This window comes from Heterodontus francisci, chromosome 3 (genome assembly GCF_036365525.1).
Source record: "Heterodontus francisci isolate sHetFra1 chromosome 3, sHetFra1.hap1, whole genome shotgun sequence".
Taxonomy (NCBI): domain Eukaryota; kingdom Metazoa; phylum Chordata; class Chondrichthyes; order Heterodontiformes; family Heterodontidae; genus Heterodontus; species Heterodontus francisci.
Window position 1 is genome coordinate 163,600,845 of NC_090373.1, and position 26,110 is coordinate 163,626,954.

A 26,110-nucleotide genomic window follows, 5' to 3' on the forward strand; every position below is an offset into this window, starting at 1 on the left:
ACAGAGATGTGAGCATGAGAGCAGGGGGGAGTGTTGAAATGGCAAGCAACCGGAAGCTCAGGGTCCTGCTTGCGGACTGAGCGGAGATGTTCCGCAAAGCGGTCACCCAGTCTGCGCTTGGTCTCCCCAATGTAGAGGAGACCACACTGTGAGCAGCGAATACAGTATACTACATTGAAAGAAGTACAAGTAAATCCTGGAGATGATGGGCCATCCTTTCTGCTCAGTGACTTTGAATATTACAAACCCCACAGATGCCATGATCTTCCCCCTTTTTAGTTTGTGTGAAGACCCTTTCAATGAAAAAAAAACTGAACTGTACCAATTTTTCTATTGTAAAACTATCTAAATTATGTTCAAAATTTTGACACTTGATTAAACTTTAGAACTCTTTACGACAAAATGCACTGCTTTGACCATGCTGTATTAGTACTGTTATGTCTTTTTGATGCAGCACCTCCAGGAGTAAAACCAGGTTTGGTGAAGGAGAACATTCCAATGGGCTGATAATTCTGAAGGATTTTGAAAAGCCTCCGAAGGCATCTCAACCTATTGGCAGCCTTTGTCAAGCTGACTGGGGCAGTGCTCAAAGAAGTGGCAGGGAAAGGGAACCCAAGGTGCAGGTACAAGTCTGCGGGCAAGTTGAGGTATAGCCCAGCATCTGAACTCTTGTTTCAGTGGCAATCCTGAAGTAAAGGTGCTGCCTCGAGGAGGTTGCAAGTATGGCAGTCTTTCTGTGGCAAGTCTACACTGCAGCGTGTCTGCAAGGGGGATAGATTTCGAACAGATCTAGCAATGCAAAACTGGACCTCCATGAGCAGCAGCAGAATTGTACTCAACCACAATCTGTAACCTCATGGCCCGGCATATCCCCAACTCTACCATTACCATCAAGCCAGGAGACCAACCCTGGTTCAATGAAGAGTGATTTATTTGATTTTGATTTAGAGATACAGCACTGAAACAGGCCCTTCGGCCCACCGAGTCTGTGCTGATCATTAACCACCCATTTATACGAATCCTACACTAATCCCATATTCCTACCGGATCCTCACCTGTCCCTATATTCCCCTACCACCTACCTATACTAGGGGCTATTTATAATGGCCAATTTACCCATCAACCTGCAAGTCTTTTGGCTGTGGGAGGAAACCGGAGCACCCGGTGGAAACCCACGCAGACACAGGGAGAACTTGCAAACTCCACACAGGCAGTACCCAGAATTGAACCCGGGTCGCTGGAGCTGTGAGGCTGCGGTGCTAACCACTGCGCCACTGTGCAGGAGGGCATGCCAGGAGCAGCACCAGGCATACCTCAAAATGAGGTGTCAACCTGGTGAAGCTACAACCCAGGACTACTTGCATGCCAAACTGCGTAAGCAGCATGCGATAGACAGAGCTAAGCGATCCCATAACCAACGGATCAGATCTAAACTGTGCAGTCCTGCCACATCCAGCCGTGAATGGTGGTGGACAATTAAACAACTAACTGGAGGAGGTGGCTCCACAAATATCCCCATCCTCAATGATGGGGGAGCCCAGCACATCAGTGCGAAAGATAAGGCTGAAGCATTTGCAACAATCTTCAGCCAGAAGTGCCGAGTTGATGATCCATCTCGGCCTCCTCCTGAAGTCCCCAGTGTCACAGATGCCAGACTTCAGCCAATTCGATTCACCCCGCATGATATCAAGAAACGACTGAAGGCACTGGATACTGCAAAAGCTATGGGCCCTGACAATATTCCGACAATAGTACTGAAGACCTGTGCTCCAGAACTTACCGCGCCCCTCGCCAAGCTGTTCCAGGACAGCTACAACACTGGCATCTACCCAGCAATGTGGAAAATTGCCCAGATATGTCCTGTACACAAAAAGCAGGACAAATCCAACCCGGCCAATTACCGCCCCATCAGCCTACTCTCAATCATCAGTAAAGTGATGGAAGGTGTCATCAACAGTGCCATCAAGCGGCATTTGCTTAGCAATAACCTGCTCACTGACGCTCAGCTCCTGACCTCATTACAGCCTTGCTTCAAACATGGACAGAAGGGCTGAATTCAAGAGGTGAGGTGAGGTGAGAGTGACTGCCCTTGATATCAAGGCAGCATTTGACCGAGTATGACATCAAGGAGCCCAAACAAAACTGAGGTCAATGGCAATCAGGGGGAAAATCCTCCGCTGGCCGGAGTCATACCTGGCGCAAAGGAAGATGGTTGTGGTTGTTGGAGGTCAATCATCTGAGCTCCAGGACATCACTGCAGGAGTTCCTCAGGGTAGTGTCCTAGGCCCAACCATCTTCAACTGCTTCATCAATGACCTTCTTTCAATCATAAGGTCAGAAGTGGGGATGTTCGCAGATGATTGCACAATGTTCAGCACCATTCGTGACTCCTCAGATACTGAAGCAGTCCGTGTAGAAATGCAGCAAGACCTGGACAATATCCAGGCTTGGGTTGATAAGTGGCAAGTAACATTTGCGCCACACAAGTGCCAGGCAATGACCATCTCCAACAAGAGAGAATCTAACCATCTCCCCTTGACATTCAACAGCATTCCCATCGCTGAATCCCCCACTATCAACATCCTAGGGGCTACCATTGACCAGAAACTGAACTGGAGTAGCCATATAAATACCGTGGCTACAAGAGCAGGTCAGAGGCTAGGAATCCTGAGGTGAGTAACTCACCTCCTGACTCCCCAAAGCCTGTCCACCATCTACAAGGCACAAGTCAGGAGTGTGATGGAATACTCTCCGCTTGCCTGGATGGGTGCAGCTCCAACAACACTCAAGAAGCTCGACACCATCCAGGACAAAGCAGCCCGCTTGATTGGCATCCCATCTACAAACATTCACTCCCTCCACCACCGACGCACAGTGGCAGCAGTGTGTACCATCTACAAGATGCACTGCAGCAATGCACCAAGGCTCCTTAGACAGCACCTTCCAAACCCGCGACCTCTGCAAACTAGAAGGACAAGAGCAGCAAATACATGGGAACACCACCACCTGCAAGTTCCCCTCCAAGTCACACACCATCCTGACTTGGAACTATATCGCCGTTCCTTCACTGTCGCTGGTTCAAAATCCTGGAACTTCCTTCCTAACAGCACTGTGGGTATACCTACCCCAAATGGACTGCAGCAGTTCAAGAAGGCAGCTCACCGTCACCTTCTCAAGGGCAATTAGGGATGGGCAATAAATGCTGGCCTGGCCAGCGTCACCCACATCCCATGAATGAATAAAAAAAAAAGACAGATTTGAGGCTGCAGTAGTTCCTTCCAAATGATGTACTGGTCCTATAGTGCATGTTAATTGATATATAGCTCAGAGCTGCATCTGCCTCTCTGCTGAGTCAGACCTGAATAGAATGCTTCCAATGGCCTTTGTTGGCAAGATGTGCTGGAGTTTGTTGAAACGTTGGCATCTTGGTAGGTATATCAGATGGTTACGCTGGCAGGCCTTCACTCGTGCGGTGCGATTAAATGCGAGATATTCTGTGTCTGAGGTGCTCCGGAGGAAACATCCAGCAGTATGGTTAGTCAGACCATTATACCTTAGTGGGCAATTGGCACAAATGCTTGTGAGAATGTGAGTGGCAGAGGAAAGGAAACTTGGAGAAGAAAAAAAGTTTGAAGAATTTTTTTTGTTTTATTTATTCTGTTGAGACGAATGCACAAACATCTGAATTAGGAGCAGCAGTAGGCCAAACAACCCTTCGAGCCTGCTCCATCATTCAATAAGTTCATGGCTGAACTGATTACTCCACATTTCCACCTACCACCAATAACCTTCCCCCGCCCCCCTTTGCTTATCAAGAATCTATCTACCTCTGCCTTAAAAATATTCAAAGACTCTGCTTCCACCACCTTCTGAGGAAGGGAATTCCAAAGACTCACAACCCTCTGAGAGAACAAATTTCTCCTCATCTCTGTCTTAAATGGACGACCCCTTATTTTTAAACAGTGACCCCTAATTCTAGATACTCCCACAAGGGGAAACATCCTTTCCACATCCACCCTGTCAGGATCCCTCAGGATCTTATACCTTTCAATCAAGTCACCTCTTACTCTTCTAAATTCCATCAGATACAAGCCTAGCCTGTCCAATCTTTCCTCGTAAGACAGCCCACCCATTCCAGGTATTAGTCCAGTAAATCTTCTCTGTACTGCCTCCAACGCATTTACATCCTTCCTTAAATAAGGAGACCAGTACTGTACACAGTACTCCAGATGTGGTCTCACCAATGCCCTGTATAGCTGAAGCATAACCTCCCTACTTTTGTATTCAATTCCCCTCGCGATAAATGTTAACATTCTATTAGCTTTACTAATTACGTGCTGTACCTGCATACTAACCTTTTGCGATTCATGCACTAGGACACCCAGATCTCTCTGCATCTCAGAGCTCTGCAATCTCTCACCATTTAGATAATATACTTTGTTTTTATTCTTCCTGCCAAAGTGGACAATTTCACACTTTCCCACATTATACTCCATTTGTCAGGTCTTTGCCCAGTCACTTAAACTATTGATATCCCTTTGTAGCCCCCGTATGTTCTCTTCACAAGTTACTTTCCTACCTATCTTTGTGTCATCAGCAAATTTAGCAACCGTTCCTTCAGTCCCTTCATCTAAGTCATTTATATAAATTGTAAAAAGTTGAGATCCCAGCACAGATCCCTGTGGCACACCACTTGTTACATCTTGCCAACCAGAAAATGACCCATTTATGCCTACTCTCTGTTTCCAGTTAGCTAGCCATTCTTCTATCCATGCCAATATGTTACCCTCTACACCATGAGCTTTTATTTTCCGCAATAATCTTTGATGTGGCACCTTATCAAATGCCTTCTGGAAATCTAAGTACAATACATCCCCTTTATCCAAAGCACATGTTACTACTTCAAAGAACTCCAATAAATTGGTTAAACATGATTTCCCTTTGACAAAACTTTGACTCTGTCTGATTACCTTGATTTTTTTTCTAAATGCCCTGCTATTAACATCTTTAAGAATAGCTTCTAACCTTTTTCCGAAGACAGATATTATGCTAACTGGCCTGTAGTTTCCTGCTTTCTGCCTCCCTTCCTTTTTCCTATTTTACAATCTAACGGAACTTCCCCAGATCTAGGGAATTTTGGAAAATTAAAACTAACGCATCAACTATCTCACTAGCCACTTCTTTTAAGACCCTAGGATGAAGTCTATCAGGACCCGGGGACTTGTCACCCCGCAGCTCCAACAATTTGTTCAGTACCACTTCCCTGGTGATTGTAATTTTCTTCAGTTCCTCCCTCCCTTCCATTTCCTTTCTTGCAGCTAATACTGAGATGTTACTTGTATCCTCAATTGTGAAGACCGATGCAAAGTATCTGTTCAATTCATCTGTCATCTCCTTATGATCCATTATTAATTCCCCAGACTCACTTTCTATAGGACCAATGCTCACTTTGTTAGCTTTTTTTTCTTTTTTAAGTATCTATAGAAACTCTTACTATTTGTCTTTATATTTCTAGCTAGCTTTCTCGTACTCTAATTTTACCTTCCTTATCAATCTTTTAGTCATTCTTTGTTTTTTTATATTCTGTCCAATCTTCTGACCTGCCACGCATCTTTGTGCAATTAAAGCTTTTTCTTTAAGTTTGATACTATCTTTAACTGTTTTAGTTAACCATGGGTCCCACCTTTGGAAGTTTTCTTTCTTGTTGAAATTCTGTGTATTCTGAAATATCCCCTTAAATGTCTGCCACTGTATCTCTATTGACCTATCTCTCAACCTGATTTGCCAGTTCACTTTAGCTAGCTCTGCTTTCATGCCCTAATAATTGCCCTTATTTAAGTTTAAAATACTAGTTTTGGACCCACTCTTCTCTCCCTCAAACTGAATGTAAAATTCAACCATATTATGATCACTGCTACCAAAGGACACCTTAACTATGAAGTCATTAATTAATCCTATCTCGTTGCACAATACCAGGTCTAGTATAGCCTGCTCTCTGGTTGACTCCAGAACATATTATTCCATGAAATTATCCCCAAAATATTCCAAGCTATCTAGGCTACCTTTGCCCATCTGATTTTTCCAGTCTATATGTAGGTTAAAATACCTCATAATTAACGCTGTACCTTTCTGACAAGCTGCCAATATTTCTTCCTTTATACCCGTCTTACAGTGTGATTAGTGTTAGGTGGCCTGTACACCACTTCCACAAGTGACTTCTTGCCTTTATCATTTCTCATCTCTACCCACACTGCTTCTACATCCTGGTCTCCTGAACTTAGATCATCCCTCTCTATTATGCTAATACCATCATTAATTAACAGAGCTACTCCTCCATCTTTTCCTAGCTTCCTGTCCTTCCTAAATGCCGTTTACCCTTCAATATTCAGGTCCCAATCTATGTTGACCTGCAGCCATATCTCTGTAATGACTATCAGATCGTATATATTTATTTCTATTTGACTCTCAGTTCATCTGTTTTGTTTCGAATGCTACGTGCATTCAGAATACAGAGCCTTTAGTTTTGTAGTTTTATTATTTTTGTAACCTCTAGCATTATCTGTTGATTTACTCTTAGATTTGTACACTCTGTCCCTTCCTGTCACAGTCTGTTTATCATTTCCCATATTAATACCTTTCTCTCTCGCCTTGTCTCTACTCCTTGATTTACCATATCTTCCCCAATTTGATCCCTTGCCGCCACTATTCAGTTTAAAATCCTCTCTACTTCCTTTGTTATGCGGCTCACTAGAACACCAGCCCCAGCACAGATCAGGTATAGACCATCCCAACGGTACAGCCGCCACTTTCCCCAGTACCAGTGCCAGTGCTCCACGAACTGGAACCCACTTCTACCACACCAGTCTTTGAGCCACACATTAATTTCTCTAATCTTATTTGCCCTATGCCAATTTGCTAATGTTACTAAAAAGATGAGCATTTATTGCCCATCCCTCATTGCCCTTGACAAGGTGGTGGTGAGCTGCCTTCTTGGACAGTTGCAATCCATCTGTTGTAGGTACACCTACAGTGCTGTTAGGGAGGGAGTTCCAGGATTTTGACCCAGCCACAGTGAAGGAACTGCAAATATGAGTATAGCATCTAAGGTTTAGGTTTGCTTATGGAATCTAGAGTAAAGTAATTGGGGGAGGGCCAACTTCATTGGAGTGAGAATGGATCTGGCCCAAGTAAATTGGAATCAAAGATTGGAAGGCAAAATTATAACTGAGCAATGGGTTGCTTTTAAAGAGTAGATAGTCTGGGTATAGTCAAGGGTAACAGCACTGTGGGTGTGCCTATCCTTTATGGACAGCAATGGTTCAAGAAGGCATCTCACCACCACCTTGTCGAGGGCAATATGGGACAGGCAAAAAATGCTGGCCTGGCCAGTGACACCCTCATCCCCATAAACAAATAAATAAAAAAACATTCACACGAGGGGGAAAGGTAGGGCAAACAGATCCAGAGCTCCCAGGATGACAAAAGAGAGAGTAAGATAAAGCAGAGAAGGGATGCATATGACAGATGTCAGGTGGATAATACAATTGAGAATAAATCTGAATATAGAAGGTTCAGAGGAGAAGTGTAAAAAGAAGAAAAGCAAAGAAAGAGTATGAGAAGAGACTCGCGGCTAACATAAAAGGGAATTTAAAATTCTTCCATAGGCACATAAATAGTAAAAGGAGGAGTAGGGCCGATCAGGGACCGAAAAGGGGAATTATACATGGAGGCAGAGGGCATGGATGAAATACTAAATGAGTACTTTGCATCTGTCTTTACCAAGGAAGAAGATGCTGTTCAAGCTGTGTTGAAAGAGGAGGTTGTTGAGACACTGGATGCAATAAAAATTGATAGAGGAGGTATTAGATAGGCTAGCTGTACTTAAAGTTGATAAGTCACCAAGACCGGATGAGATGCATCCAAGGATACTTAGGGAAGAAAGGGCAGAAATTGCAGAGGCACTGGCCACGTCTTCCAATCCTCCTTAGAGAAAGGGGTGGTGCCAGAGGACTGGGAAACTGCAAATGTTACACCCTTGTTCAAGGAAGGATGTAAGGGCATGCCCAGCAATTATAGGCCAGTCACTTTAACCTCGGTGGCGGGAAAGCTTTTAGAAATGATAATTCAGGATAGAATTAATAGTCACTTGGACAAATGTGGATTAATTAAGGAAAGCCAGCATGGAGTTGTTAAGGGAAAATCATGTTTAACTGAAGAATTTAGATTGGTGGCGGCTGTTTGAGGGTGGATCAACATCTGACATGTGGGAGTCTTTCAAACGTCAGTTGATTAGCATCCAGGACCAGCATGTTCCTGTGAGGAAGAAGGATAAGTTTGGCAAGTTTCGGGAACCTTGGATAACGCGGGATTTTGTGAGCCTAGTCAAAAAGAAAAAGGAAGCATTCGTAAGGGCTGGAAGGCTGGGAACAGACGAATCCCTTGAGGAATACAAAGACAGTAGGAAGGAACTTAAGCAAGGAGTTAGGAGGGCTAAAAGGGGTCATGAAAAGTCATTGGCAAACAGGATTAAGGAAAATCCCAAGGCTTTTTATACGTATATAAAGAGCAAGAGGGTAACTAGGGAAAGGGTTGGCCCACTCAAGGACAGAGAAGGGAATCTATGTGTGGAGCCAGAGGAAATGGGCGAGGTACTAAATGAGTACTTTGCATCAGTATTCACCAAAGAGAAGGACTTGGTGGATGATGAGCATAGGGAAGGGAGTGTAGATAGTCTCAGACATCTCATTATCAAAAAGGAGGAGGTGTTGGGTGTCTTGCAAAGCATTAAGGTAGATAAGTCCCCAGGGCCTGATGGGATCTACCCCAGAGTACTGAGGAAGGCAAGGGAAGAAATTGCTGGGGCCTTGACAGAAATCTTTGCATCCTCATTGGCTACAGGTGAGGTCCCAGAGGACTGTAGAATAGCCAATGTTGTTCCTTTGTTTAAGAAGAGTAGCAAGGATAATCCAGGAAATTATAGGCCGGTGAGCCTTACGTCAGTGGTATTATTAGAGTCAATGATTATTAGAGAGGATTCTTCGGGACAGGATTTACTCCCATTTGGAAACAAACAAACTTAGTAGCGAGAGGCAGCATGGTTTTGTGAAGGGGAGGTCGTGTCTCACTAATTTGATTGAGTTTTTTGAGGAAGTGACAAAGATGATTGATGAAGGAAGAGCAGTGGACGTTATCCATATGGACTTCAATAAAGCCTTTGACAAGATCCCTCATGGCAGACTGGTACAAAAGGTGAAGTCACACGGGATCAGAGGTGAGCTGGCAAGATGGATACAGAACTGGCTCAGTCATAGAAGACAGAGGGTAGCAGTGGAAGGGTGCTTTTCTGAATGGAGGGATGTGACTAGTGGTGTTCCGCAGGGATCTGTGCTGAGACCTTTGCTCTTTGTAGTATATATAAACGATTTGGAGGAAAACGTAGCTGGTCTGATTAGTAAGTTTGCGGATGACACAAAGATTGGTGGAGTTGCGGATAGTGATGAGGATTGTCAGAGGATACAGCAGGATATAGATCGGTTGGAGACTTGGGCGGAGAAATGGCAGATGGAGTTTAATCTGGACAAATGTGAGGTAATGCATTTTGGAAGGTCTAATGCAGGTGGGAGGTATACAGTAAATGGCAGAACCCTTAGGAATATTGACAGGCAGAGAGGTCTGGGCGTACAGGTCCACAGGTCACTGAAAGTGGCAACGCAGGTGGGTAAGGTAGTCAAGAAGGCATACGGCATGCTTGCCTTCATCGGTCAGGGCATAGAGTATAAAAATTGGCAAGTCATGCTGCAGCTGTACAGAACTTTAGTTAGGCCACACTTAGAATATTGCTTGCAATTCTGGTTGCCACACTACCGGAAGGACGTGGAGGCTTTGGAGAGGGTACAGAAGAGGTTTACCAGGATGTTGCCTGGTCTGGAGGGCATTAGCTATGAGGAGAGGTTGGATAAACTCGGATTGTTTTAACTGGAACGACGGAGGTGGAGGGGCGACATGCTGGAGGTTTACAAAGTTATGAGCGGCATGGACAGAGTGGATAGTCAGAAGCTTTTTCCCAGGGTGGAAGAGTCAGTTACTAGGGGACATAGGTTTAAGGTGCGAGGGGCAAAGTTTAGAGGGGATGTGCGAGGCAAGTTCTTTACACAGAGGGTGGTGAGTGCCTGGAACTTGCTGCCGGGGGAGGTGGTGGAAGCAGGTACGATAGCGACGTTTAAGAGGCATCTTGACAAATACATGAATAGGATGGGAATAGAGGGATATGGTCCCCATAAGTGCAGAAGGTTTTAGTTTAGGCAGGCATCAAGATCAGCGCAGGCTTGGAGGGCCGAACGGCCTGTTCCTGTGCTGTTCTTTGTCCTTTAACTGACTTGCTGGAGTTTTTTGATGACGTAACAGAGAGGGTTGATGAGTATAATGCGGTTGATGTGGTGTACATGGACTTCCAAAAGGCATTTGCTAAAGAGCCACATAATAAGTTTGTCAGCAAAGTTAGAGCCCATGGAATAAAGGGAACAGTTGCAAGCATGGATTCAAAATTGTTTCCTGTCATTCAGCCAGAGAGTAGTTGTGAACAGTTGTTTTTTGGACTGGTGGAAGGTTTGTAGTTCCCCAGGGGTTGGTATTAGGACCCCTGCTTTTCTTGATATATATTAGTGACCTAGACTTAGGTGTACAGGCCACAATTTCAAAATTTGGGATGACACAATACTTGGAAGTGTTGTGAACTGTGAGGAGGTTAGTGATAAACTTCAAGGGGAAATAGGCTGGTGGAATGGGTAGACAAGTAGCAGATGAAATTTAATGCAGAAAAGTGTGAAGTGATTCATTTTAATAGGAAGAACGAGGAGAGGCAATATAAACTACAGGGTGCAGGACCAGAGGGACCTAGGGGTATATGTGCACAAATCATTGAAGGTCAGGTTGAGAGAGTGGTTAATAGAGCATACAGCATCCTGGGCTTCATTAATAGAGGCCTAGAGTACTAAAGCAAGGAAGTTATGATAAACCTGTATAAAACACTGGTTTTGCCTCAATTGGAGTATTGTGTCCAGTTCTGGGCACCACACTTTAGGAAAGATGTGAAGGCATTAGAGGGGGTGCAGAAAAGATTCACGAGAATGGTTCCAAGGATGAGGAACTTCATTTACCTGGATAGGTTGGAAAAGCTGGTTCAATCCTCCTTGCAGAAGAGACGATTAAGTGGAGATTTGATAGAGGTGTTCAAAATCATGAGTAGATAGGGAGAAACTGTTCCCATTGGCCAAATGATCCAGAAAGAGAGGACACTGGCAAAAGAAGCAATAGTGCCTTGAGGACCAGCGAGTGGTTAGGATTTGGAATATTCTGCTTGAAAATGTGGTGGAGGCAGATTCAATCAAGGCCTTCCAAAGGGAATTGGATAATTATCTGAAGAGAGAAATGTGCAGGGCTACGGGGGAAAAGCAGGGGACTGGAACTAGGTGAGTTGCTCTTACAGAGAGCTGGCAAAGACATGATAGGTCAAATGGCCTCCTGTACTGTAACCATTCTTTGATTATATGAATGTATATATCTAAGTCAGGATTGTGTGGGACTTGGCGGTGATGGTTTTCCGTGCTAAAATAGACTTAACAGATTCAACCTTTCCATAGGCTTTCAAATGGGCAGGATTTATGTTGGATATTCCTGTCCACTAAAACAGCATGAAATAGCGAGCAGGTCAGGAATGCACACAAATTAATACTTAAATCCAGTTTGAGGCAGTTCTTTCATTGCCATTAGACCTGCCCACCAGCAAATGTGTCAGTGTCATAAAGACCCAACCTGCCAAGAATGAGGCATATTAATTTTGTCATATGAAACATTAATTTTGAACTGTTGCTGGACTGAAGAGATGAATTGTTTAAAGAGATCAGCAGTGGCTGGAAAAATTTGCATACTAAGAGACAATTGCCTGGAGAGACAATAGAACAGCTTCCTGATCCAATTAACCCAAATGGAGTTTGATCACCAGACATCGAATGTGGAACCAGCCACCATTCCACTTCCCACCACTAACCACCAACGCATCCCCCCCCCCCCCCCCACCCAACTGCAGGTGTCTACTAAGGTGAAAGGAATCTTTAAAAACACAGGGGAGTTTGTTAAAAAAACAACTAGTCACATGACTAACCGGCTGGCCCAGGTTTGGTTTTGAACTGCTCACAGAACAGTTTGGGTGAGACTGCAATTGAACTTGAAGAAAGAGCCTCTCTCCTGCCTGGCTCTCTCTCATGAATTTCCAGAACCACTGAAGACACTTAAACCTTAAGAGAGAAGACTCCTACATCAAAACAAGTTTGAAAGCCTGGCCCTAACAAAACGGCAAGATTTACCTGCAACCAAAGACTCTACATTGAACTCAAAGGCCAGTAAATAAACCCTAGCTATTGCTTCAAACTTTTCCCCTTTATTCTTTCTACTTTTCTGTCTCTATTTGCGTGTGTGCTTATCACGTATGCATGCTAGTATGGTCACGTAGTGTATTCGTAGTCGTTAACTGAATTAGAGTTTTAAGGTTAATAAACTTCCATCTTTCTTGTTTAAATCTAAGAAAACCTGTCTGGTTGATTTATTTGCCTTACAATTGGAGAGCAGTGAACAAGATTCACTGAGGGGAGCTAAAAACACAGTGTTTTTACTATTGAATCTTGTTACGGGTTAAACCAGGCAAAGGCTGAGAGGGAACCTCTAGACACTTTTCTCACCTGGTCATAACAGTCAGCATGCAAAGTGAATAAAGTTTCATAGGACTTGCATCCATTTTCTGATTCCCGTCTCCCTAATCTATGCTGTAGCAATAGGTTACAGCATCAAAAACCCAGGTTCAAGTGTCTTGTATGGTCCAGAAAGGCATTAATAGGCTAATCTTCCAAATGTAGTCTTGTTTACCTACTGGCTTTGCTCTAAATGTAGTCTAGCAACATGACCTAATACATGAGGGGAAGCTTGTTAATTGTTCGAATGCTAAAGTCTGATATGTGCTGTTGCACAAGCTTAAGTCAATGGTTATTTTAGATTTTTTGAGATGGATAGGGATTGGCTGAAAAAGAATAAACAGTGATACGAATTCAAGGTGTGATGTTGGTCTGTGGGATGTTCTGATTGGTGCCCTTGAGACCCCCACCCCTCCCTACTCTTTCTAATAAATCAAAGAACCTTGTGTTATTACGAAACTTTGGGCATCGCTGTCATTTCCAGAAATATGCAAAATAAACCTCGAATTAGACAGGCTTGCTAGGAGACAAACGGGAAAATTTCTAGAGGTATGCAAAAAAATAAGTAGATTAGAAAAGATTAATCTGGAGCTTTATTCCCAGTTAAACCGTGATTGCAGGTCATGGATACAAACCAGTAAAAAAACAAGTTCTGGACTTTTCATGCAAAGAGTGATTAAAACCTCTGTTAATATTCTGGCTTGGGTGGTAGAGGCAAAAGGTCTGGAATCTATCAAGAAGCAGTTGGCTGCTCTCATGGGTACACATATTTCTGTGGATAGATGAACTAAATGGGCCAAATGTCCTACTTCAACTGCACCTTTTTTTTATGATAATTCCTTAAGATCTATTCCACAACCTGCCCAGTTTGAGCAGAAGCTGATAGGTTGTGGAATGGAGTTAATCTTCCCTTTGGCCTCCTTTTTTTTTGATCATTCATCATACTCACTTGACATTTGACAGATGAATCGATTTCCTATTTGGCCTTTTGGTGGGTGGGTTTTAGACTTTTATCTCCTTTTACTATGAACGGTGCTTCTCAGATTCTTTCCAGACATGTGGTCATCTTGGCAGAAGTTGTAAACTCTTATTTACCTCATTAGGACCCGTAACTTTGAGTCCTCCTCTTTTGGATGTCTATTTACTATGTCCCCTTGGTGCCAATTTAAATCTGCTTGCTGCTCAGCTGATCTAAATAGCAACTTCACCGAAACACTGGAAGATAATTGCCGTTTACCGTCAACTTATGGCAAAAGTTTATGGACCCGGAAAATCTGCAGCTGTTCTGGCTCATTTCCTGTTCTAGCCCCAGCAGAACTGCACCAAAAATTAGGCCTCACACCCTCAGCAGAGAACCTTGTCCACAAACATGCTGGTATGAAACTTCAGCTCTTCACTTTCCAACCAATAATTTCAACTGTCCCAAAAATGTACATGGCATGGGCCAGAATTTCCAATTGGTTCTCTCAATGGACAAGGTTCTCCGCTGCAAATATAAAGTTAGAAAATTAGTCCTGTTATCACCGTATTTTTTTTTTAAACATTGGACTAAATTAATCCTGAGTGACAAGACCAAAGCTATTTTGGTTTGGATCAGCACAACGATCCTAAAAGGTGGTATTTAATCAAGCTAAAATTGCAAATAGCTCTGATTTTGACAATGCTTTCAATCTAATTAACTATGAGGTAGTGTGATTGCTTATTTCCTATATGGCAGAAACCTGCTAGATAGCTGGGGGAGACTTCCTCCAATCCTGGGAAGAGAGACTGAGGTAATAAACATCTGGTTCACTCCTCTAATAGAATATCTTCTTCTGCTGACTAGGACTTATGGCCCGGAATTATGTCACAAGTATCGCCAGCCCTGATTTAGCACTCAGCTAGCTTACTGACAGTGCATAGTTTGTACGTTGTGCTATTAAAAGTTATAGTTATAGCTTGAAATTATGCTGTCTAAGGAGGTTAATATTCTGAGAATAGATTTTTATATTGCTACTGGTCTATCAATGACCTTCCCTACTCATCATTGATCAAAGGAGGTCATTGACATACCTGTTCTAACTCCATTGTCAAATCATCGGCTTCCTTTACATAGTGTACTTCCAATCTCTTCCCGCAGTGCAGTGACTTAATTACTCCATCTTGATTTCTTCTAAATCCTTCAAACAGACAACAACAATTTTGTCACCTTCAATTTTTCAATGACTCTGTTTTGTCTATGTGTCTCAAAGCTCTGATCAACAACTACCAACCAGTCTTATCTGTTAATCTCCTTAATTTCACCACCATCTTTCTTTCTATAGCATCCTCATTGTCCGAGCGTTGCGAATCATGACTTACACCAATGATATCACTATGGGGGTAAGGTGTGGAGTCAGGCCCCAAGATCTACCTCAGTCAGTTCGGAGACTGAACCTGCGCTTTTGGCATTATTCTGCACCAACTGAGCTAACTGGCCCCTTTCACCATCTTGCTTGATCCGAAGTGGAACTTTTGCACTGTTTCGTTGATAAAGCTGCCTCCAAAAATCTTGGTTCCATTTCTCTTGCATCAAATGCATTTACCTTTTTAAATATCTACAGCCAAAGTTCATGCAAGACTCGACTACTCCTCCCATATATGGAGAGGCTCTTTCAGCACCTCTTTGTCACTTCTCTGAACAGGATGCAGGATAAAATGTTGTTTGATGGGAAATCCTGCTCTTGACTTCAGGTCTCTCCATTGCATCCTGTTATAGTAGCGATAAAAGTGAAATAATATCTCAGCTAATGCTGCTCTAAAACTTCCTCTCTGGTTCCTTCCAGGCTCCAGATATGCTGTCTTACAAGTTGTTCTCCTTCCTTCAGCCTCACGATACATCATAACAGTCTCTTTTTCATTCTTTTTAATTGATACCAGACTTGAGTTTTAATAGTTACTTTCTGATACACCTCAGCTGCTATTTCACTGTTTTCTTGTACTACTAGCATTCACCTTGGTTTTGCATAGTTACCAGCACAGCATTAATATTGTTTTTCTTGTAATTTACCAGCAAGTTTAGGTTAATAGAACTTACTGGGTTGTCTGTACTATCTTGCCCCAGCAACATGCCTGCTGTCTTTTGATACATGCTGGCAGCATATCCTTACTGAATTACCCCATTTGTCTCAAAGCCAGTAAGCTACAATAATCAGTGCACAGAAAATGGTTGGCGTTCCAAAGAAATCTGGTCAAGTTAAACAGGTGGGTTGAAGAATGGCACTTGAGTATCTGAGCCTGAATTTTCCAGGTGAACAATGTGAGCAAGGAACTGTACCCATAGGCGGTGAATATTGGAAAATATTTTTCCTTGGAGTTCCCATCCATTGAAATGAATGCGCCTGTGATTTCCCGATATGCGTTTGTGTGGGTGAGGATCTGTACGTGGAAAATTGTCCCTAGATTGGAGTATGAAATTTATACATGGTGTATGGTTGGTCATGTGGAAGGGTGTGGGAAATGCAAAGCAAAAGAATTCAATTGTTGACTGCTGAAAATGATCATCAAGGATAATCTTATTTTACTTATCTTTAGGCCAAATTATTTTAACCTCCTATGATCCACTAGTAAAACAACATTTAGAACATTGTAGGTACAATTGGGTATCCTGGCCCCACTAATGTGGAAAGCCTCTTGGTCCTTCCAGCCAGTTGCTGACTTCCAGCCTAGTGGAAAATCTGTGCTGATTTCTCTGCTCAGGCCCCAGTTCCAATGTCATCAGGATCCTATTGACATCATAGGACCTCAATTAGCGTTTCTGCACGCCATTACCACTTGAGTCCAGTGGGTGCCTCATCCACTGCCAAAGCCAACAGCGTTAAAATCAGAATGGGAAATTGGAGCTGCATCATTTTAACTGCTTGCCCGCATTTTCCTTGAGTTTCCCACCAACCCCCGCCCCCTCCCTCCCCACCAAGGTGAAATGATCCAGGTGTCTTTTGAAATCCTACGTTGCATAGATAATGTGGATATTAGGAAGCAACAACTTAGACCAGGAGACAGACGCATAAAACTAACAGGCAGCTAGATGCTACAGATTAGTAGATGTTATTTTACCCACAGCATAGTGATATAGCAGTCTGATATCATAGCTGTTACAGAAACATGGCTTAAGGAGAGACAGGAATGACAGCTCAACTTCCTGGTTACAGGGTTTTCAGATGCGATAGGGAGGAGGATAATAAAGGAGGGGGGATGGAAGTTTTTTCAAGGAAACTATTACCGCTGTGAGGAGGGATGATATGTTGGAAGGTTCATCAAATGAGGCCATATGGATTGAGCTAAGGAACAAAAAAAGGGCAAACACACTGCTGGGAGTGTACTATAGACCCCCAAACAGTCAGAGGGAGATAAAAGAGCAGATATGTAGGTAAATCTCTGAGAAGTGCAAGAACAATAGGGCAGTAATAGTAGGGGATTTTAACTAACCCAATATTAACTGAGATAGTTTTAGTGTGAAAGGAATTGAGGGAGCAGAATTCTTGAGGTGCGTTCAGGGGAACTTTTTGCCCAGTATGTAGCAAGTCCAACAAGAGAGGGTGCAGTTTTAGACTTCGTTTTATGAAATGAAGATAGGCAGGTGGAAGGAGTGGTAGTGGGAGAGCATTTTAGTGGTAATGATCATAATTCTGTCAGTTTTAATATAATTATGGAAAAGAATAGAGATAGAACAGGAGTTAGAGTTCTCAATTGGGGCAAGGCCAATTTTACTAAACTGAGGTGTGATTTAGCGAAAGTGGACTGGAAACAGCTACTTGAAGGTAATCGGTGTCAGAACAGTGGGAGGCATTCAAAGGGGAGATTCAAGGGGTTCAGAGTAAACATGTTTCCACAAAGAAAAAGGGTGAGACGGCCAAATCTAGAACCCCATGGATGTCAAGGAGCTTACAGGGTAATATAAGGCAGAAAAGGAAAGCTTATGTCCGACACCGAGAACGCAATACTATAGAAAGCCGAGAGGAGTACAGATAGTGGAGAGGTGAAATCAAAAAGGAATTTAGGAAAGCAAAGAGAGGGCATGAAAGAATATTGGCAAGCAAAATCAAGGTGAACCCAAAGATGTTTTATCAATACAAGAGGATAACTAAGGAGAGAGTAGGGCCCATAAAAGAGCAAAAAGGTAACCTATATGTAGTGGCAGAAGATGTAGGGATGGTTCTTAATGAATACTTTGCATCTGTCTTCACAAAAGAGGGGAACGATGCAGATATTGTAGTTAAGAAGGAAGAGTGTGAAGTATTGAATATGATAAACATAGGGAGAGAGGAAGTATTAATGGGATTAGCATCCTTAAAAGTTGATAAATCACCACGGCCAGATGAAATGTACCCTAGGCTGTTAAAAGAAGCAAGAGAGGAAATAGCAGAAGGTCTGACCATCATTTTCCAGTCCTCACTGGATACGGGTGTGGTGCCGGAGGATTGGAGAACTGCTAACATTGTACCTCTGTTTAAAAAGGGAGCGAGGGATAGACCGAATAATTACAGGCCAGTCAGTCTAACCTCTGTAGTGGGCAAATTATTGGAATCTATTCTGAGAGACAGGATAAACTGTCACTTTGAAAGGCACGGGTTAATCAAGAATAGTCAGCATGGATTTGTTAAGGGAAGATCTTGTTTGACCAACTTGATCAAATTTTTTGAAGAAATAACAAGGAAGATAGATGAGGGTAGTGCAGTTGATGTGGTCTACATGGATTTTAGCAAGGCTTTTGACAAGGTCCCATATGGCAGATTGGTTAAAAAAAAAATCCCATGGGATCCAGGGAAATGCAGCAAGGTGGATACAAAATTGGCTCAGTGGATGGAAACAAAGCGTAATTGTTGACTGGTGTTTTAGCGACTGGAGGGCTGTTTCCAGTGGCGTTCTGCAGGGCTCAGTACTGGGTCTGCTGCTTTTGTGGTATATATTAGCGATTTGGGTGTAGATGTAGGGGGCATGATCAAGAAGTTTGCAGACAACACAAAGATTGGCCATGTGGTAGATTGTGAGGAGGATAGCTGTAGGCTGCAGAAGATGGTCTGGTCAGATGGACAGAAAAGTGGCAAATGGAATTCAACCTAGAGAAGTGTGAGGTGATGCATTTGGGAGGTCAAACAAGGCAAAGGAATACATGATAAATGGGAAAATACTGAGACGTGTAGAGGAAGTGAGGGACCTTGGAGTGAACGTCCACATTTCCCTGAAGGTAGTAGAATAGGTCGATAAGATGATTAAAAAGGCATATGGAATCCTTTCTTTTATTAGCAAAGGTATAGAATATAAGAGCAGGGAGGTTATACTGGAACTGTTTAACTCATTGGTTAAGTCATGACTTGAGTACTGTATGTAGTTCTGGTCACCTCATTACAGAAAGGATGTAATTGCACTGGAGAGGGTACAGAGAAGATTTACAAGGATGTTGCCAGGACTGGAAAAATGCAGCTATGAGGAAAGATTGGATAAGCTGGGGTTGTTCTCCTTGGAACAGAGAAAGCTGAGGGGAGATTTGATGGAAATGTACAAAATTGTGAGGGGCCTGGATAGAGTGAAGGGTCTATTCACCTTAGCAGAGAGGTCATTGAGGAGGGGGCATAGATTTAAAGTGATTGGTAGAAAAATTAGAGGGGAGATGAGGAAAAATATTTTCACCCAGAGGGTGGTGGGGGTCTGGAACTCACTGTCTGAAAGGATAGTTGAGGCAGCAACCCTCAACTCATTCAAAGGGAGTTGGATATGCACCTCAAGTGCCGTAATCTGAAGGGCTACGGACCAAATGCTGGAAGGTGGGATTAGAATAGGTGGATTATTTTTTGGCCGCACAGACGCAATGGGCCAAGTGGCCTCTTTCTGTGCCTTAAAAATTCTATGAGTCTATGATATGTGGTTTCATAAGGAAAATAGATTATACTGTATTCACTCTTTCTAAAAGCATGAGTTGAGAACCCATCAAAAGGTCATATGGATAAGTATAGACATAGCTAATGAAATACTCTGTGGAATATGATAGTTTGGTGAGTGGGGAAATGTAATCTGTGGAACGTAACTGGTCGGGGTGAAGTAATATTAGATAGATATCATGGAGATTACCTGTTAACTTTAGTGTCTAGGAAGCAATTTTGTAAACTTTTGACGACTTCTTTTGTGGCCTTTGTGTCTGGGTGGGACTCCCCTCAGGAGATTAAATATTGAGGCATAGCCCATGATGGGTAAGTTGTTTAGTGTTGGAGAGGGAAGTGATTTTGATGGATTAATTGGTGTTTTCTCATTGACCTGTGGTATACCTCACTGGGAATAGTGAGGAAGAGATGGGAAAATTAATGCCACTCATCTAGTTTAAATACTTTGGCCCTCAAAATTTCTATGGCCTGAGGAGGGGTTAATGCAGATGGGAAGCATTTGGGATCGAGCCAGGACACGTTGGATTCCACCCAAATTCCCTTAGTCCTTTACATTTCTGCTTACTGCCCCTCCTGCCAGTGGTAACAATCTCTCCCTATCTACTCTATTTAAGAAAAGCCCTCATTATTTTGAATATCGCTATTAAATCTTCCCTCCGCCTTCTCTGCTCCAAGGAGAACAATTCTAGCTTCTATAGTCTCTCCACCTAACTGCAGTCCCTCATCCCTGGTGCCCAGCTACACCAAGAATTGTGCTTTTCACTCTCTCTCTCAGCCTCAGAAGCAATCAGTGCCAACCAAGAGCTGGGATGAGTCCCAATGTAACACTGTAGCCGGCAATTTGGAGCATGTGCTACTGATGTACTCTACAAATGCCTGCCCCAACTCTACAAACTATCCAAGTGCCAGGGTAGAGAGGAGGTCTCCAGCTTGAAGCTAGGTTTGCAGGGGGATTCATCCCAGTGCACGTTACTGAGAATCCAAAAGGGATTCTGCTTCCTACTAAGTTGTCTTTCAGATGAAGATGAAATGTGGTAGGTGTCCAAAATAGGTAAAAGAGCCAATTTCACCAGAAAAGGAGCTGAAAGGGCTAGATGGTGCAGACCTCCAGGAATTTTGGGTTCTATTATTATAATGAAAGCACTTTTTAAACAGAGGACAGCTGAGGAAGGTAGCTGCCACAGTTCCAATAACAACTTGTTCTCCAAATGGTTACAATCATTACATAAAATACAAAAAGATTCTAAAGGGGCAGAGTAGACACTGAGAGGTTGTTTTCCCCTGGGTGGGTAGTCTAGAACAGGGGGGCACAGTCTCAGGATAGGGGGTTGATCATTTAGGATTAAGATGAGGAGATGTTTCATCTTTGCGTTGTTTCTGGTTCCCAGATGTTGGAAAGAATCATGCTTTAAACTTGGAAAAGGCTGGAGTCAGTCTTGTTTATTTCATACCCATGCTTTTTGCTGTAGAACCTGATTCCACTAGTTCTTGTCTTACATATAACATGACTGCCCAGTGCAGCCATGAATGAGGCCCCCCACTGGAACACTTCCACATCACAACTAGTTCCTAGCTAATTAGTTTTAGTTTAGAGATACAGCACTGAAACAGGCCCTTCGGCCCACCGAGTCTGTGCCGACCATCAACCACCCATTTATACCAATGCTACACTAATCCCATATTCCTACCACATCCCCACCTGTCCCTATATTTCCCTACCACCTACCTATACTAGCGGCAATTTATAATGGCCAATTTACCTATCAACCTGCAAGTCTTTTGGCTTGTGGGAGGAAACCGGAGCACCCGGAGAAAACCCACGCAGACACAGGGAGAACTTGCAAACTCCACACAGGCAGAACCCAGAATTGAACCCGGGTCGCTGGAGCTGTGAGGCTGCAGTGCTAACTGCAGTGCTAACCACTGCGCCACCGTGCCGCCCTAACACTTTACAGGTAGTATAACAATATATACATATATAACAGGAGAGATTACTTCAGTCAAAGGGTTGTGAATCTCTGGAATTCTCTACCCCAGAGGGTTGTGGATGCTCCATCATTGAATATATTTAAGGCTGAGATAGATTTTTGGTCCCAGGGCATCAAGGGATATGGGGATTGGGCGGGAAAGTAGAATTGAAGCTCCTATTTCTTGGGTTCTTAAAAATGCCTTGCAATTCCTGACATAAAAAGCAGAACATGCAAATACGTAATGCAGAATTTTTGTATCTTCTCAGCCTTCAATCTCTCAGCGTGAAACTTTATGATGCCATAGGGTCACCAGTTTAGGCAGCTAGATTCAAAAGTTAGCATGTTGTTCCACTAGCATGCCCGGATTCACCAGAACGGAGGGTAATCTGATTTTATTTTGCAAGGTGGATAGAAAGCAATCATCTGATTCAGCATCACAAAATGCATTCATTATTAGGGAAAGCACCTAGGGCTTATAGTGTGTAGGAAAAAGTGCGAAAATTGTACAAAAAATAAAACAGTAGCAAGGTCACTTTTCTCTTTCTAGAAGTAATTCTAAGTTTGAAAGGTTACCAGCACCGCGACAGTTCAGACTTTCTCCCAACTCTGTGGTCTTGTGGTCACAACAGAGAGGTAGGGCTGGAAGAAAGATGGGTAGGGGTCAAAAAATACTAGCGCCAAAAAATACAGGTGCCAGCAGGCATGCCGTTCCCGGGGCCAGCCAGTTACAGCAAGGTAGGGTCCCACGATCCCACCCAATCCATTATTAAGGCCAATTAACATTGTTAAAGAGCTCATTGAGAGCTGGTTAAGGGGCAAGTTGTAACTTTCACGGGGGTGCACAAGCTACATGTGCTGTCTGGGGCTGACCAGCTGAATGGAGGTGGACACACAATGGAGAGCCAGTCACAGTTGCCCCATGAAAGGGTGAACGGCTCAGAGAGGGACTCAGCCATTGGGAGATAGGTGCAGCAGATTATCAAGGCGGTGGAGGGAGTGGGCAGTAAGTGCTCGAGCTGTGCAGGGGGGGGGGGTTCTTAAGCCCCCATGCAGCGAGGAGTGTAAAGGGGAGGAGGAAAGGCTACTAACCACAATTGGAGGACCACCTGGAGGAAGGCAGCAGCTGGTAAAGGGGGTACAGTGGCGATGAGCACCATCTCTCTCCACAGGAAGGGCAGAGCCCTGGGCATCGGGGGCTGGGGAGAGGGTGAGGGGCAAGAAGGACAGAGGCCATACCCTCAGCATAGCATCTACCACCAAGGATGGAGCTACCTTGAGATGACCGAGAACCGGTGCTGCAGGAGACTGCAACTCTCCAGGCAGATGGTCACGGACATCTGTGCCCTCATCGCCGAAGACCTCTCACCTCACAGCACCACTTGCCATGCCCTGCCAGTAGCTGTCAAAGTCACTGTAGCCTTGAGCTTCTTTGCTTCTGGCTCCTTCCAAGGATCAGCTGCTGACCTTGGTGGCGTCTCACAAATGGTTGCACACCACTTCACCTCGCAGGTCACTGATGCCCCACATGTGAGAGCTGGACGGTACATTCAATTCCAGACAGACATGGTCTCGCAGGCCCAGAGGGCAGTGGGTTTCTCCTCCATTGCTGAAATCCCCCAGGTCCAGGGCATCATCAATTGTACCCATGTGGTCACAAAGGTACCCACTCACTGGCCAATGAGATTCATCAATAGGAAGGGCTTCCACTCCCTCAAATTTCAACTGGTCTGTGACCACACCAAGAACTTCCTCCATGTGTACACTCACTTTCCTGGCAGCTGCCAAGACTCCTTCATCCTTTGGCAGTCCAGGCTGCCCCAGCTCTTCACTTCCACCCCCCCCCCCCCACAAACTCACCCCTCTACGAGAGCCTGAGACAGAGGCAATACAACCAAAGCTACCTGCTCACAAGAACAACCATGGAGTAGGCAGTCAGCTTCTCAAGATGTGATTCCGGTGCCTGGTCTGTTTGGGTGGTGCCCTGTAATGCACTCCTGCAAGGGTGTCGGTCATTGTGGTGGTCTGCTACGCTCTCCATAACATGGCCCTCTAGAGAGGAGTGGACCTCGAAGATGGTGATGTGCTGGAGGGACACAGCTCATCAGAGGAAGAGGAGGAGCAAAGTGTGGAAGAGGAGGTGGAGAGGAAGATGCAGAAACCAGAAGTCCCCCAGCTGCACAGTTAATTAATAAAAGTCTGGAATTACAAGATAATCTCCATATTGTTTCCATCAATTGTTGTAAAACCCACCTGGTTCACTAATGTCCTTTCGGGAAGGAAATCTGCTGCCCTTACCTGGTCTGGCCTACATATGACTCCTAAATCCTCTCTGAAATGGCCTAGCAAGCCACTCAATTCAAGGGCAATTAGGGATGAGCAACAAATGCTGGACTGCCAGTAACAGCCACATCCCATGAAAGAATTTTTAAAAATCTGGTAACTATTGTGCTCATATGTGATGGATTGTCCCGTCACTTTGCTGAGCGGGTGTTGAGTGAGGAGACTGGTTGTTCACTGTCTAGGTTGATGTCGTCCCATGTGATAATGTGATTTGTAGATCCGATTGCATATGAAGTCACTTGGAGGGGTGGGTGAAGGCACTGGCTTTGCAGTGTGCTCACTTGTTCTGTAGGGTCCTGACTCTGTTCTCAAATGTTGGGATTGCTTCATTACAGAGATTTCTCCATTAGGATCTGTCCATGGTTGTTTTTTCTCATGTAGTAGGGTCCAACTTACAGGCTCTCCGATTGGCTTTCAGAGTGTCTTTATATCTTAAGTTTGGAATGTCCTGTGGATTGGGTTCCTATGCTCAGCTGGCTGGCGAATACCACCTTAGGTATGCAGGAATTCTCCATGCGAACCATATGACCAAACAAGCAACATTCTTGTTAGGAATTTTGTCCTGCCACTTGATGTTGCAGATAGATCCTAAGCAGTGAAGGTGGAATAGATCTAGTTTTATGTTCACCAGTAAGTTGTCCATGTCTCACAGCCATAGAGAAGTGATGTGAGAACCACTGCCTGGTAGACTTTGATCTTTGATTTGAGACAGACTCCAAAGCCTGTGGGTGAGCCTGCCAAATGCTGAGCTTGCTTTTGCCAAACGATGGGTGATTTCATAATCCAACGTGGTGTTGGAGAGGATACTGCCAAGATAGCAGATCTTATGAACTGAGTTGAGGGGTGTATTGTTGATTGTGACTATGGACTGCTGGAGTTCGTGGCCGGGGGCAGCTTGGTACAAGATCTTTGTCTTTTTCAGACTCATTGTAAGACCACATCGTTCTGAGACTTGGCTGCAGGATGACATCGATTGGAACCTGAATATGGAAGAGTACGTGACATTTAGGAAGGACAGGAAGCTAGAAAAAGGTGGAGGGGTAGCTCTGTTAATTAATGATGCTATTGGCACAATAGAGAGGGATGACCTAATTTCAGGAAACCAGGACATAGAAGCAGTTGGATGCAGATGAGTAATGATAAAGGCGAGAAGTCACTTGTGGGAGTGGTGTACAGGCTTCCTACCAGTAACCATGCGGTAGGATAGGGTATAAAGGAATAAATAATGGGAGCTTGTCAGAAAGGTACCTGATAATCATGGGGGATTTTAATCTACATATAGGCTGGAAAAATCAGATGGGCAAAGGTAATCTAGAGGAGGAATTCATAGAATGTTTTCGGGATAGTTTCTCAGAACAGCACGTTTTGGAGCCAACCAGAGAGCAGACTACTAGACCTGGTATTGTGCAATGAGATGGGATTAATTAATGACCTGTCATGAAGACCCATGCCTGCCAAGAATGAATCATATTAACTTCATCATATGAACATTAATCTTACACTGTTGCTGGAGTGAAGAAATGACTTGTTTAAAGCGATCACCAGACATTTGGCTGGAGGACATTTTGCATAATAAGAGACAGTGCTTGGAGAGACAAAGCAACTACTCCCTGGTCCAATTAACCCAAATTGATTTTGATCACCAGACAGGTGTAAGAAAGCTCTCAGTCCAGTGTCTGCTAAGATGGAGAATCCACAAACGCAGGAGTGGTTAAACCATCTGGTCACATGACTAATCTGCTGGCCCAGGCTTTTTGAACTAGACACAGGACAGTTTGAAGACAGACTGCAGATTGTAACTGAACCTGGAACAAGACAGCCTCTCACCTGGCTGGCTCTCTCTCATTTTCTCACAAACCTCCAGACCAACTGAAGTCGCTTAAACCTCAAGAAAGAAAAGACTCCTACATCAAAACAGGTAAAGCGTGCACTGGGCCCCAACGAATGGCAAGACTTACCAGCAACCACATTGAATTCAAAGGACTGTAAATACAACCCAGCTATTGCCTCAAACCTTTCCCCTTTATTCTTTCTACTTTTTCTGCGTGTGTTTATCACATATGCATCCTTGTGTGGTCGTGTCACGTACTTGTAGTCGTTAACCAAATAAGAGTTGAAGGTTAATAAACTTCCACCTTTCTTGTTTAAATCTAAGAAAACC

General features: G+C 43.8%; 2 protein-coding genes across 10 annotated transcripts in view; one reads left to right on the forward strand and one right to left on the reverse strand.

Annotated features, from left to right (window-relative positions):
- LOC137367154 (uncharacterized) overlaps positions 1 to 26,110 on the reverse strand; it is a 94,907-nt gene that overhangs the window by 65,535 nt on the left and 3,262 nt on the right. The window contains exon 2 of the mRNA XM_068028592.1: positions 14,796 to 14,902. Within this exon, the coding sequence (XP_067884693.1) occupies positions 14,796 to 14,902 (107 nt within the window). The remainder of the gene's footprint in view (positions 1 to 14,795; positions 14,903 to 26,110) is intronic.
- The window catches only part of LOC137363487 (uncharacterized), a 296,432-nt gene that overhangs the window by 6,396 nt on the left and 263,926 nt on the right, over positions 1 to 26,110 (forward strand). The window lies entirely within an intron of this gene.